The sequence below is a fragment of the Chanodichthys erythropterus genome, chromosome 16, assembly GCF_024489055.1.
Source record: "Chanodichthys erythropterus isolate Z2021 chromosome 16, ASM2448905v1, whole genome shotgun sequence".
Lineage (NCBI taxonomy): Eukaryota > Metazoa > Chordata > Actinopteri > Cypriniformes > Xenocyprididae > Chanodichthys > Chanodichthys erythropterus.
In genome coordinates, this window is record NC_090236.1 from 39,775,420 (window position 1) to 39,790,404 (window position 14,985).

A 14,985-nucleotide genomic window follows, 5' to 3' on the forward strand; every position below is an offset into this window, starting at 1 on the left:
GGCGGGGTCAAAATGAGGTCCTTACAATAGGGGATGTACGATAGACGTGTTTACGTCTGGCAGCAAATTGATTTCTGAAATCCAGGCTGACTGATCTGTGTGCAGTGTTTCTGCAGTTTCATCTGTGTTCAAACAGGAGTGAATCCAGTAAATGATGTGAATACTGGAGTCACTTCTGAAACAGACTGACACGAGTGGCGAGAGCAACGTGAAACCAGTCAAAACTGCGCAGAATGATAATGCGTCATCAATCTAATATTAGGAGAAATGAATGAAAACGCATGCAGATTTAGTTGTTATAGCACAAAACTGAGAAATGATTGTGGTAAAATGATCAAGTGTGTCATTCATGTAAAATGCAGAATCAAATGTTCTATGTAAATGTATGCATTGTGACAATTAATTAGAATATTTAAATAATGATAGATTCCCAGAATCCCAGTCAGCGTTCAGGAGCTGCTGAGCTCAAGATTTGAAAACATCTGCTTTTTCAACCCTGAAACAGATTATCCTTTAAACAAAATATTTAAAAAAAAGTTTGCATATGTGTTATTGATCAGTGTAGTCTAGATTAAAGCATATATAACCTCACATGACCCATACTGACTCTAGATCAGCTAGCAACATATCATATCACATACTTAGATTTGATTTTCAGTGGATGTACTGTAGTATTCACTGCATAGGGATCACAGTTACTGAGATCTTTGTACTGTTTTCTGGTCCAGCAGATGAAAACGGTGCATGTGATGACTTAGTAAATCATCAGCTGACTCTCCTCAACCACACACATGATCTGAGGAGTCATTCACGTCTGGGTGTGGGATCAGATAATCAGAGCTCTCTTCACACAGATGGTCGCAGTGGCTCCTCAGAAGGTCTCTCGTCAGACGTGATGTTCATCTCACGCTCTTCATCTGTGTTTCCAGCGCTGGAGAGGAAGATGTCTGTGCGTCAGAGCCGAGAGGAGCTGATCAAGCGAGGAGTGCTGAAGGAGATCTTTGAGAAAGGTTGCTATCTGTAATTACTTCAGATCTCTCCCAGATGGCGTGATTTTAGAAATAAAAGTTGACCTAAGGAAACGGTTTGTGCTCCGTTAGACTCCAGGGTCCCGGGAATGATGCAGGACGGCCGGCTGGAGAACGGGCTGCCATCAGGGTCAGACTGTGACCGGACATCAGAGCTCACAGACAGACAGAGGACTGGTGAGTGTCTCATCAACACTTTTGTTGTTTCCTGACAGGTTTTTAAAAACATTCATTGCATATCACTGGATCCAATATCACAAAACCCATATCTGATGCTGATACTGTAAAAATGGGTCATGTAAAGCTCAGCACAGGGTTACTGAAGGACATCAGCTTAGTCCTGCAGTAAGAGTCACGTGATGATTAGGATTCAGATGTTGTGTGTTTCTACCTCACTATGTCAAGATGATTAAAGCACATAAAAGCGCTGAAATAGCATGAAAGGGCTGCTTTAGCTAACGGCTCTTTTTAATGAGCTTAGCTCAGATAATGAAGCGCTTCATGAGCTGAATAATGTGCTTTGTTCTGCTGCGTCCAGCTCAGTGCTCGTCCTGTTCCCTCTCAAAGTTAGTAGGACGTTAGTTTCTCATGGGAGTGATGCTCTTCTTCCTCATATATAGTTTTGAAACTTTTGTTTCAGCCGCCATGGACTTCCGTGCATCTCTGGATGGAGTATGTGCTCAGGACAACACACTCAAGTCTCTAACGCTTCCTCCCAAGAAAACAATCACCTTCCATGGTGACCTTCAGGAACCCCCTGCCAAACCTCAGCTCATCCATAAACAGCCTCCCGCTCTGCCACCGAAGCCCTTCTCCAGACTGACCAATCACAGCACAGGTGACACACATTTAAAATTTAAAACGTTCAAAAATGAACCCTTCTTTAATTTTAGAGGATATGTTGTGGAGTGAAAGGAGCTAAAATAGCTATAAGGGCTTGGAGAATAAATCTGAATGTGATTTTTTTTGTTAATGTTAATTAAAGAATCAGTAATAAATCGAATTAAATTACTCTATTTTAGTTCTTGCTTATAGACGAGGTGGACAGAAGTTACCCTCTTTTGTAAAATCCCTTTCAAGCGGACGAGAGAAAGCGAGACTACACAGCTTTTCATTGATTTATTTGTGCGGCCCTCCACAATATCAACATTGACCGCCACAAATAGATTTAAACTGTTCTGAAAACAGTTCTGGTGGGATGTGTGGGAGAAGCGCTGTAACCTTTAATAGCAATGTCTCACTTCATGAATATTAATATAGTAAATGCACTAAAAAGCGCTTCTCATATACACTTTGCGTCAGATATCAATGCTGAGAGAGATAAGACAGTACAGCTGCAATATTAATCTTTAAAAGATTGTGATCTCAAATGACAACAATTCATCTATTTAACCTTTGACAAAATCATATCACAACATTCAGATCTGTGTTGGCGCTGCCTCTGATCCAGAGAGAGCTGTTGTTATTTCTGTGATACAATAGTTCAAATTATCATAGTGGGATAAATGTTTATAGTTCAAATATAAACACTGATGTCTCAGTTATCACCTTTTGAAAAGGCGCTTCAAATAATGACTGGCGACAAATGACTGTTAAAATGTATTTGTCATTGAATCATTTATTTAAAGGGTTAGTTCACCCAAAATGAAAATAATATAATTTATTACTCACCCTCATTTCGTTCCACACCCGTAAGACCTTCATTCATCTTCATCAAATATATCTAAATTTGTGTTCTGAAATCCGATAGCTCAGTGAGGCCTGCATAGCCAGCAATGACATTTCCTCTCTCAAGATCCATTAATGTACTATAAACATATTTAAATCAGTTCATGTGAGTACAGTGGTGCAATATTAATATTATAAAGCCACGAGAATATTTTTGGTGCGCCAAAAAAACAAAATAATGACTTATATAGTGATGGCCGATTTCAAAACACTGCTTCAGGAAGCTTCGGAGCGTTATGAATCTTTTGTGTCGAATCATGATTCGGATTGCGTGTCAAACCGCCAAACTGCTGAAATCACGTGACTTTGGCACTCAGAACAGCTGATTCGACACGCTGATTCATTATGCTCCGAAGCTTCCTGAAGCAGTGTTTTGAAATATTAATATTGAACCACTGTACTCACATGAACTGATTTAAATATGTTTTTAGTACATTAATGGATCTTGAGAGAGGAAATGTCATTGCTCAGGCCTCACTGAGCCATCGGATTTCATCAAAAATATCTTAATTTGTGTTCTATGGGTGTGGAATGGCATGAGGGTGAGTAATAAATGACATTATTTTCATTTTTGGGTAAACTAACCCTTTAAGAGAACATAATAGCCTACTGTAATGAATGACACTTCTGAAATAAAAGTAAATATGACTCATCTTATACATCATGTACAATCTATATAAGTGTATGATTCAACTTTTCCCTATGGTCTAGTGTTAAAAAAACCCAGAAAAAAAACAATACATTGCAATATCGAATCACAAGAATTGCAATTTTTAAAAATCTCAATACATATCATATCCGCACCCAAGTATGCCGATAGATGGTATCGAATCGGCCCTAATAGCTGTTTATATGTTTGAATAAAACATGTTGCTCTATCACTATAATGGTGCATTAAAAAGAGAATTATGTTCCTAGTTTTCTTTAGATTTCATGATGTAGATGTGAGCTGTCTGTCTCTGTTGTGTCCAGACTCGTGTCTGCAGGGAAAGCCGTCTCCTCCTCTACCTCCCAAGAAGGTCATGATCTATGTGCCGCCCACCTCCTCCTCCTCCTCGTTCAGCCAGTACGGTCACCCGCTGCAGCTGCAGTATGGCGGCGTTCACCAGTCCAGCCGCATCATCGACGAGCTGCAGAAGACGCTGGCGCTCGCCATGCAGAGACTGGAGAGGTGCGTGTGCTTATACACAGAGCTCACGATACTGCTGAAACCACTGCAGGTTATGATGGAAGAGATGAGTTGAATCAACTACATCAATTTATCCACTAACCATTCAGAAACATCCTAAAAGTTGTAACTTCTTCCTGAGTCTCTCCATCAGTGTCGACTCCGGTTTGAACAATGTAATGCTGAACACCGTTACTGACAATCCTCATTTTGGCTGCGTGAGATTCTCCAGCTTTGGAGTGTGAATATACACACCGTAAACAAAGCAGCGCTCACTTACCATTTTGAATATGAATCATGTTGATCAGTTTGTCTTCATTTATATAATTAGGCCATGTCGTTATGAAAGCATTTGCATATTGGAATAGATGAAGCTCCCGGTGTGTCTGAATGAGGTCACAGTGCCTCACTGACCCAGCTTACAGCTCACCGTAGACTCACGGCCCACTTCACCAGCGCTGCTGAGGTCTGACCCAGTACTGAAGACACATTACAGCTGGAGACACACAACCACGCTTATTTACTCATACTGACAGGAAACAATCTCCATATTTTCTGTGATTTTGTCACAGAAAATTAGAGTATATTTAATTGGAGAATATTTTTCTGAGTGTGGTCTGTCATGGTCAGCTGACTCAAAGATTGTCATATTCTGTGCATTGGTTAGTTCACAGTAGTGGCAAAAATGATTTCCAGGGACATTTTTATCTTTATAAGGGCAGTTCTTTTCTAGCCTTATAAAATGTGTGCATCATCTTTTGTCAAATTCTTACATTTAGCCTGTTGTGTCAAATCTACACTTTTGAGTATAGATGTGAAAATGCACTATGTAAACTTAAATGGCTATAATTAATGAATGCTTCTGAATACAGACTCAAAATGAAACTGTAGAAAAGCAAATGTGTTGTACTAAACATTTTTAATTTGATACAAAATATACATTTTGTATTTTAACACTAACATTTTTCACTGTAAAATTGCTATAAAATCAAAGCCACATGTCTAACCTACTTGTGATGCAAATTTGAAGTTGAGGTTTCTGTGTTTTTAGGCGCTTTACCAAAAACAGCCACCAGGCGACACCCACATTCCATCTGATCTTCATTCACTTCTGTCACAAAATGGTGACCAAATATGGAACCTCTAGTCTCAGACCTTTCCAACTGTTTTATCAATATTAGAAAAAGATTTGATTGAAAAAGTGCATTAATTTGTGAAACAGTGAAACATGAGACTGTCCACTAGGAGGAGCCAAATAAAATGTTTAAAAATACCTTTTCCATGGTAACACAATGTCCAATTTCAAATCGGTTTTCACAAGATGAATTTTAAGTGTTTACGCTTACGAATGATACCTAATTCATGCTGATTATTGATTACTGAAATATGTTTTGGGGGAAAAAAATCTGAAGGAGCATTCAGATGCATTTTCACTGAAATTACAATTGATTTTTTTTTTTATTATTTAAATATGAAACTAAAAGCAGCTGGTGGCAAAACACTGTCTCTATGAATGGGTAATTGAATCATTAACTCAACTGATTTGTTCAAAACACGGATTCAGTCAGGAATTAAGCAAGTGACTGCGTCTGAAATCACACACTCTCTGAGTAGGTACTGCTTTTGAATTAGTAATTACTTTGTGACTAGAGTAGTAGGAAGTACTAGTCAGAAGTAGTAGGTCATCCCAGATATTTTTTTGCCTACTAATAAATACTGTGAATTCAGACATATATATTCACATGAATACTTACATATAACTGCAGTTATCTTTCTCTTTAGTTGTGTTCACTCGTTTTCCAAAGTCATCTTGACTATTGAACTGAAAATGTTACATAAGTTGACTATAAATTGTTATTGATTCATTAAAATGTTTTTTGAAGTCATATAAGCCAGAAAGTAGTAAAAGAAAGCAATTGCTTAATTTCTTCCTGTTGCAATGCACTCTGGGAGTCAACATAGCACATGTAGCTGAGAATAAGTCCTATGAAGTCTTAAAAGTTTGGGTTACCAAAACTTGTTAGTTTTAAGTTAAGTTGCTTTACATTGTTCTGTAATAGAAATTTAATCATCTTAAGTTATTCCAACATAAAAAAGTGACCACAATACATTTTATTGTTTTAATATCTTGCAATTGTCAATGTAACTTAGAAATGAAGTTTATTTTAAGGCAACAGGTTAAGTGACTTTCTATAGCATGTCAGCTGATGTGTGTCACATGACTGATGGCGTGTTGTGGTCCGGCAGCTCTGCGGTTCACGCGGGTCAGTACGGCTCTCCTCTCCCTGCGGTGGTGATCGACTGTGACGACGATAAAGAGAACATCCCCAACGAATCCGACTACGAGGATCTGCCCAGCATGTATAAGGATGAAGAGCAGGACGAGGATGACGATGAGGAGGAGGACGACGATTCTGTCTTTACAAGTTAGTCCTGAAACTAAAGCAGTTTGTGTCCGCTGGTTGTAATGATGGGTTATGACAGATTGATTAGCTTGACCTAGTTCTCATTTAGAAATGAAGCAGTCGTTGTGTCACAGACTATTAGCAATAAGATAGATATTGTTATAGAAATAATTCTAAATGTGAAAGAATAGCAAAGTCTACAGCAAAACTATAATTGTAATTACAGAGAAACCATATTGTTGGAATCACTTTCAGAACAAATTTTTCCAGCTGATGATCAATAAAAACATTGACAATCAGAATCCATCCCGCTTTAAAGAGGTCGAGCATTTAAAGAGACAGACGACAAAACTGCAGTACATGCTTAGAATAAACAGAGCGATACCGTCCGCTGGTGTGGTTATCGTGTGTGTGTTTGTAGGCACACTGGCGCTGAAGATCTTGAGGAAGGACTCTCTGGCAGTGAAGCTGAGTAACAGGCCGTCTCAGAGAGAACTGCAGGAGAAGAACATCTTACCTGTTCAGACGGACGAGGAGCGACTGCAGTCCAGACAACTCATCGGCACCAAACTCACACGGTACACACACACACGCGTATAAATAAAACGTGTTTGAGTTTAAAACAAATGTTTGTCGGAGCTGAACGTGTGTGTGTTCAACAGGAGACTGAGCCAGAGACCCACGGCTGAGGAGCTGGAGCAGAGGAACATCCTCAAACGTGAGTCATGTTCACTGATCGCTAGACAGATACTTACACTGTGTCCTAACCAGACACGCTGCGATAAGAGTAGCGACAAGCAGTTTGTCTGTCCACACCAGATGCATTCATACATCACAGCCAATCAGAAGAGCATGTGGGCGGAGTCTCTCTATAAGCGCACTGTACTCACAACAAAATCAATCCAAAATCAGCCAATCAGAAAAGCATGTGGGCGGAGTCTCTCTATAAGCGCACTGCACTCGCAACAAAATCAATCCAAAATCACAGCCAATCAGAGGAGCGTGTGGGCGGAGTCTCTCTGTAAGTGCACTACACTCGCAACAAAATCAATCCAAAATCAGCCAATCAGAAGAGAGCGTGTGGGCGGAGTCTCTCTGTAAGTGCACTACACTCGCAACAAAATCAATCCAAAATCAGCCAATCAGAAGAGCATGTGGGCGGAGTCTCTCTGTAAGTGCACTACACTTGCAACAAAATCAATCCAAAATCAGCCAATCAGAAGAGAGCATGTGGGCGGAGTCTCTCTGTAAGTGCACTACACTCGCAACAAAATCAATCCAAAATCAGCCAATCAGAAGAGCATGTGGGCGGAGTCTCTCTGTAAGTGCACTACACTTGCAACAAAATCAATCCAAAATCACAGCCAATCAGAAGAGTGTGTGGGCGGAGTCTCTCTGTAAGTGCACTACACTTGCAACAAAATCAATCCAAAATCACAGCCAATCAGAAGAGTGTGTGGGCGGAGTCTCTCTGTAAGTGCACTATACTTGCAACAAAATCAATCCAAAATCAGCCAATCAGAAGAGAGCGTGTGGGCGGAGTCTCTCTGTAAGTGCACTACACTTGCAACAAAATCAATCCAAAATCAGCCAATCAGAAGAGTGTGTGGGCGGAGTCTCTCTGTAAGTACACTACACTTGCAACAAAATCAATCCAAAATCAGCCAATCAGAAGAACTTGTGGGCGGAGTCTCTCTGTAAGTGCACTACACTCGCAACAAAATCAATCCAAAATCAGCCAAACAGAAGAGTGTGTGGGCGGAGTCTCTCTGTAAGTGCACTACACTTGCAACAAAATCAATCCAAAATCAGCCAATCAGAAGAGAGCATGTGGGCGGAGTCTCTCTGTAAGTGCACTACACTTGCAACAAAATCAATCCAAAATCACAGCCAATCAGAAGAGTGTGTGGGCGGAGTCTCTCTGTAAGTGCACTACACTTGCAACAAAATCAATCCAAAATCAGCCAATCAGAAGAGAGCGTGTGGGCGGAGTCTCTCTGTAAGTGCACTACACTTGCAACAAAATCAATCCAAAATCAGCCAATCAGAAGAGTGTGTGGGCGGAGTCTCTCTGTAAGTGCACTACACTTGCAACAAAATCAATCCAAAATCAGCCAATCAGAAAAGTGTGTGGGCGGAGTCTCTCTGTAAGTGCACTCCACTTGCAACAAAATAAATCCAAAATCAGCCAATCAGAAGAGAGCGTGTGGGCGGAGTCTCTCTGTAAGTGCACTACACTTGCAACAAAATCAATCCAAAATTAGCCAACCAGAAGAGTGTGTGGGCGGAGTCTATCTATAAGCTTGCTGCACTCGCAACCAAATCAGTCCAAAATCACAGCCAATCAGAAGAGCGTGTGGGCGGAGTCTCTGCAAGCGCACTGCACTCGCAACCAAATGATAAAAACATGATCAAATTCGTAAATATTACACCTTTTTATCATTATTAAAAATACATACTGAGTGACTGAAGCAGTGTTGTTTGAGTACCATTGATAGACTATTATAGGTATTGTTAATATTTTTAATTAGATTTTATATTTAGAAATCAAAACTGTTTCTAAAATAGAATAGTTGCATATCGCCGTCAGTCTCGTCTGGTCCGGGCAAAAACTACGATTAACATTAGAAAGACGGCTTTTATCCCGTGTCGTGTTTGATTAGGACACGGTGTTCCAGTCTGTTGCTCATGATTTTTTTTTCTGTCCCGCAGCTCGTAATGAGCAGGAGCAGATGGAGGAGAAGAGAGAGATCAGACGCCGACTCTCACGCAAGGTATGATGGGAGCGTGATGCCATGCGTGAGTGTGTGTGTGTGTGTGTGTGTGTCTCTCTCGCTCAGCATCTGAACCTGTGTGAATGTGTTTCAGCTGAGTCAGAGGCCCACGGTGGAGGAGTTACGGCGAGCCAAGATCCTCATCCGCTTCAACGATTATGTGGAGGTGGCGGACGCTCAGGATTACGACAGACGCACGGACAAACCCTGGACGCGACTGACTGCGGCCGACAAGGCGAGTTTGAAGGACTCTGGTCACACGAGTGTTTCGGTTTCGGAGGGCCAAATCATGTGTTGACCATATCGCTTTCTCATTTGAAGAACTGAGATGCTTTAGTCTGTGCTGTTTTCAGTCGATTCATGAACAAAACTTCACTAAACATTATTTGTAGCTCCTTCTTTTCAGCTAAATCAAACTTCAATTACAGTTTTGCTGTTGCGTGCTGCTGAAATAATGAGTAATATAAGAGTAAATCAAAGTGAATGGATAATAGTGAGTAACATGTTTGAGCTGAAGTGATGATGAGTCACCTGTCACCCATCACGTCTAGTCCAGTGAGAGATCATGCTTTAATAAACATGATTGAGTTCGAGTCACATTGAGGGACACGTGCACCTGTTCAGATGAAAACTCTGAGCTTGTGTTATGCAATGATGCCCCATTATATAAACGAAGGGATAACCGAACCTCATCACCACGACAGGGATTTAAACTGTACTGAAACATCCCAACGTGAACTAACAAAATGCCCTCACTATTACTGCATCCCTCGCTGTAAAAGCTTGTACTAAAAAAACATTGCATTTCTAGCACTTCTTGTGTTTACGGCCTCTTTAGGACGAATTGCTTGTTGTGTTCCTCATTTGTAAGTGTTTGCTGAATGAATGTAATCGTAAATGAACTCTTGTGTGTGCCGCTGCAGGCCGCCATCAGGAAAGAGCTGAATGATTTCAAGAGCAATGAGATGGAGGTGCACGAGTCCAGCCGCCATCTGACCAGGTGAAGCATATCAACACCAGACACACGTGTGCATGAGCTTCATGTTCCCCATCTAGGGCCTCTCAGAAGGCCGGATACTGTGAACTGTGGCATAAAACAGTCAAAGCCTCACCCCACCATGATAAAGTGGCGATCCAAGGAGCAGGATACAGATTTATTCCTTCATTTTTGGGGTTGAAATGTGATTAACCATTCAATATCACAAGATAACTGAAAGCTAACATTTAATAGGCTTAAAAAATAGGACTTGGTTAAAGTATATCAATTTTAATTGGGGGATAGCTAAAGGGTTAGCTCACCCAAAACTGAAATTTCTATCATTAATTATTCACCCTCATGTCGTTCCACACCTGTAAGACCTTCGTTCATCTTCAGAACAAAAATTAAGATATTTTTGATGAAATCCGATGGCTCAGTGAGGCCTGCATTGACAGCAAAATAATTAACACTTTAATTACCCAGAAAACTACTAAAAACAGGTCATGTGACTACAGTGGTTCAACCTTAATGGTATGAAGCGATGAGAATACTTTTTGTGTGCCAAATAAACAAAATAATGACTTTATTCAACAATATCTAGTGATGGACGATTTCAAAACACATTGCTTTATGAAGCTTTACAAAACTTTGTTTCGAATCAGTGGTTCGGATCGTGTATCAAACTGCCAAAGACACGTGAACTATTAAAATTTCGAAACACTTATGATGTTACGAAGCCTCGTTTACTGAAATCAGGTGAATTTGGCGCTCCGAACCACTGATTTGAAACAAAAAATTTGTAAAGCTTCATGAAGCAGTGTTTTGAAATCACCCATCACTATATTGTTGAAAAGTCATTATTTCGTTTTTTTGGCACACAAAAACTATTCTCATCGCTTCATAACATTAAGGTTGAACCACTGTAGTCACATGAACTGATTTAAATATAACTTTAGTAGTTTTCTGGGCATTGAAAGTGTTAATTATCTTGCTGGCTATGCAGACCTCACTGAGCCATCGAATTTCATCAAAAATATCTTAATTTGTGTTCTGAAGATGAACGAAGGTCTTACAGGTGTGGAATGACATGAGGGTGAGTAATAAATGTTGAAAGATACAGAACAACTTAATGAAATCTGTATCATGTGTCTTGTAATCTCAGAAAGATGTCAATAAAACAGCTTGAGAACAATGTCATGTAACATCATATTCACCCCAGAAAAGCCATTTAAAGGATTAGTTCACTTTCAAATTAAAATTTCCTGATAATTTACCCACCCCTATGTCATCCAAGATGTTTATGTCTTTCTTTCTTCAGTCAAAAAGAAATTAAGGTTATTGATTAAAACATTCCAGGATTTTTCTCCTTATAGTGCTAGTGCAAGTATATAATAATTAGTTCAAACTTTGACCTGTGGAGGGCAGTAATACACTGATGGATTCAGTGTTAATTGCATTAATAATTTTTAACACCGGCAAACAGATGATGTGCATTTTCTTTGACAGCCCTAATTTGTGTATTTCTATAAACTCTACAGTGATCATTTGTATTGAGGCTGAAGAGTATGAACACAGGTGAAGATGTCTTACTCTGTGTGTTTGTGTTTGTTCAGGTTTCATCGGCCGTAGAGAAGAGTGCCGCTGCCTGATGCTCCTGTCAACAGCCGGACGGACGTCTGCGGCGCCGCGGCCATCCATCACCTTCAGTCCATCATCAGAGGAGGAGAGCTGATACTCAGGCTGAGAGCGGCGGCACGTCCAGCACTTTCAAGCACTTCCTGCCAGCAGGGCTCACTGTTGCACTGACTGCATTCGCGCGCGGTGGGCTTCATGTGTGAGACGAGAGCCCAGCGAACGCTTTTACAGACTATCCATGTGGACAGATTCATTGTGCTGCTGTCTGCAGGGTTTTCCTGCTGCTTCACACGCGTCATTTACTCCAAGATTCATCCATAGCGAGACTGATCACGATCCACAGGGAAAACTGGAGTCCATGATGTTTATATGAAGCATTTTATTGTGCGTTCGAGAACTGACTCGTGTATGATCTTCTCATTTATCGAGTTATTTTATACTGTTTTTATAGTAACTTCTCATCGTTTGCATTCTTCTTTGTTTTGTTGATCTTTGTCTGTTTTGAATTCATCATCATGACCTGAAGGTCGTCATCATCTTTATGATTGTGCAGCATTTTTGATTGATATTTATTTTTAAGTAAAATGATTTTAACATGCTTTTTACTGTTTATTGTAGAATCAAACACTAGAAGATCCTTTGAGCGCAGTCACACATGCATATATCTGCTCTGAATTTATCTTTAATAAACGTCACAGTTGAATTATGACGGACAGCAGGTTCAGATGCTGACAGAAGTTATAATCTGATCAATAACAGGCTTGAAGGGACAGATCACCCACAAATCAACATTCAGATTCTTCTTTGATTCTGTTTTCAAGCTACACTCATATTCTGCTTGTACTTTAACAGTTCGCTCAGTGTGTTTTCATTTAATTTGTGATTCGTTTGAATTATTGATCCCCTGAGATTGTCAGGAAAATCCAGTCTGAAAACACTTCAGTTTGTTTGCATCAGGATTGAGTCCAGATTATGATATTAGTTGTAGGAATCTTGAACATTAAGGCACAAAAAACAAACATCCGTCACCGAACTGAACTCACGTGGAAAGATTGAACTTTTCAAGGAGCCAAATCATCTTTTTAACAATGCTGTGATTTTGAAAACTTTGTAGAAATTGCATGACTTTATACGAGGGTGCAGCGCCCCGTCCTGACCAGCATCATGTGACACAGCTGTCAGTGGCGGCCGAGAGATTTCAGCAATAAAACTGACCTTATTTACAGCAACTGTGTGTGTGTGTGTGTGTGTGTGAACACCAAAAATTATAAAGATCCAAATCATCCAGGTGTTTTATGTATTTTCATACTTAGAAATGTTTGGAAATATTTTACCAAGAGTCAATCAAATGTACGAGCAGATTGGCATTGATCATGTGACCTTCGATGAAACATTCTGAAATCACACTGGATAACATTCATTCATAGTCTATACAGAAAAATATGGAAATGACTGTAAACTTCTGAAAACAACTGCATTAGCTTAGGAAATAGAGTTCAGTTTATTACAAAGTGTTTATTGAATTTACAGATTTTAGTAATTAGAGTAATTAAAACTTATTTAATAAGCTAAGGATGTTTTCCTTGCTTAATTTTTTCATTATTATTAAATTCTTGAAAAAAAACAACAGTAACAATAATTGTCATCATCATCGTATCATAACATTAACAATAAGCCAGTGTATGGTCTCGGCTTTATTTAATTTTCTTATATTTATTGAAGAAAATATCAAAAACAAGCAATATAAATAAATTACAACATTTCAAATAAGAATTCTTGTTTGTAAAATGTGAATAGCTTTTTGTTCGAGGGCAATATTGATTAATATAACACTTCACTTCGTTTTTAAATGCTATAAAACATATTTTCCCCCTGAAAAAACATAAGCTTTTTGAAGAATACACATATTTTGTTTATAAAGCATATACAGTTGTATTTTTTTTCATCTGGTATCGTTTAAAGCCCTTTGAAGCTGCATTAAAACTAATTTTGACCTTCAACCGTCTGGAGGCCAGTGAAGTCCACTATATGGAGAAAAGTCCTGGAATGTTTTTATCAAAAACTTTCATTTCTTTTCGACTTAAGAAAGACATGAACATCCTATATGACATGGAGGTGAGTAAATGATCAGGAAATTTTTATTTGAAAGTGAACTAATCCTTTAAAGACATTTAGAAGTTTGCCTCACACTTTCTGTTTTGCAACCAATGCAGATCTAGAGTCCCATCATAGGTCTAAGCTGTGGGTTCTTCAGTGTACAGACGTTACTGGAGAGGAGTGGTTGAGAAGCTGAAGGAGAAATACTCCCAGTGGACTTCTAGAGACATCTTGAACCTTAGATTTCATTTTGAGGTTGTTACCGAAGATTACAAATATCTTCTCCACTTCTGTGCCCTGTAAGTGAACTCTTACTTTCAGTTCCCAGACGGAGATGTGTTCAGGACTGACCCTTGAGTGTGTAACACATTTCAGCTCTAGGGGGCAGCACTCACTAACATCACAAGCTTTAATTCTCCACAAGTCACTAATAGATCAGATTATTTGAATAAAATAAGTATTAATAATCTCTCTCGTTTCCATCATGAACTCTGGGACAGCGAGGAGCTGCTGGAGATCTTTCAGGTGGACTGTTCTCCTGAGCAGCGCAGAGCGATGTTTGACGCTGCAGACACTCATCAATGTGGCGCCATCAACTTTGAGGGGTTTCTTGAGGTTATAAACTATGAATTTTTGCAGAATTCTTGAATATCTATATGTCAGTTTGATAAGTAAGTGCAGATCAGAAGTATTCAGCAGGTGTTTGTTTCGTCTCTAGTGTGTTCTGTTAACTCTCTCTCTCAAATGGGTTTTGTCTTTTAAAGGGATAGTTCAACCAAAAATGAAAATTTGATGTTTATCTGCTTACCCCCAGCGCATCCAAGATGTAGGTGTCTTTGTTTCTTCAGTAGAACACAAATGATGATTTTTAACTGCAACCGCTGCCGTCTGTCAGTGCAAGTCAGCGGGAACTTGGACTATAAGAGTAAATAAAACTTGCTTAGACAAATCCAAATTAAACCCTGCGGCTCGTGACGACACATTGATGTCCTAAGACACGAAACGATCGGTTTGTTCGATAAACCGAACAGTATTTATATCATTTTTTACCTCTAAAACACCACTATGTCCAACGGCATTCATCACTCGATTCGTTTGGTCTGATCGCGCTCTTTCAGCGGCAGTGATGTCTCGCTCTCATTGAAGTATATGCGCGAGACATCACTGCCGC

At 39.6% G+C, this 14,985-nt stretch overlaps 2 protein-coding genes across 5 annotated transcripts in view; both read left to right on the forward strand.

The window, feature by feature from the left end:
• Positions 1 to 13,055, forward strand: part of LOC137002987 (phosphatase and actin regulator 1) — a 43,136-nt gene extending 30,081 nt beyond the window's left edge. For 3 of the 4 annotated variants that reach the window (XM_067362983.1, XM_067362981.1, XM_067362982.1), the window contains exons 3-13: positions 855 to 1,010; positions 1,101 to 1,205; positions 1,669 to 1,866; positions 3,729 to 3,927; positions 6,172 to 6,350; positions 6,751 to 6,907; positions 6,992 to 7,047; positions 9,042 to 9,103; positions 9,198 to 9,338; positions 10,027 to 10,103; positions 11,696 to 13,055. In XM_067362983.1, the coding sequence (XP_067219084.1) occupies positions 855 to 1,010; positions 1,101 to 1,205; positions 1,669 to 1,866; positions 3,729 to 3,927; positions 6,172 to 6,350; positions 6,751 to 6,907; positions 6,992 to 7,047; positions 9,042 to 9,103; positions 9,198 to 9,338; positions 10,027 to 10,103; positions 11,696 to 11,711 (1,346 nt within the window). In that variant the 3' untranslated portion in view covers positions 11,712 to 13,055. The remainder of the gene's footprint in view (positions 1 to 854; positions 1,011 to 1,100; positions 1,206 to 1,668; positions 1,867 to 3,728; positions 3,928 to 6,171; positions 6,351 to 6,750; positions 6,908 to 6,991; positions 7,048 to 9,041; positions 9,104 to 9,197; positions 9,339 to 10,026; positions 10,104 to 11,695) is intronic. The other variant, XM_067362984.1, reaches the window with a different exon arrangement.
• A 771-nt stretch (positions 13,056 to 13,826) lies between these two features.
• On the forward strand, positions 13,827 to 14,939 carry si:ch211-122l24.6 (uncharacterized protein LOC557261 homolog). Its single transcript, XM_067364100.1, has 3 exons — positions 13,827 to 13,836; positions 13,957 to 14,113; positions 14,207 to 14,939. Exons 1-3 carry the CDS (start codon positions 13,827 to 13,829, stop codon positions 14,460 to 14,462), a joined length of 423 nt encoding a protein of 140 aa, XP_067220201.1. The 3' UTR covers positions 14,463 to 14,939.
• The last annotated feature ends 46 nt before the right edge of the window (positions 14,940 to 14,985 follow it).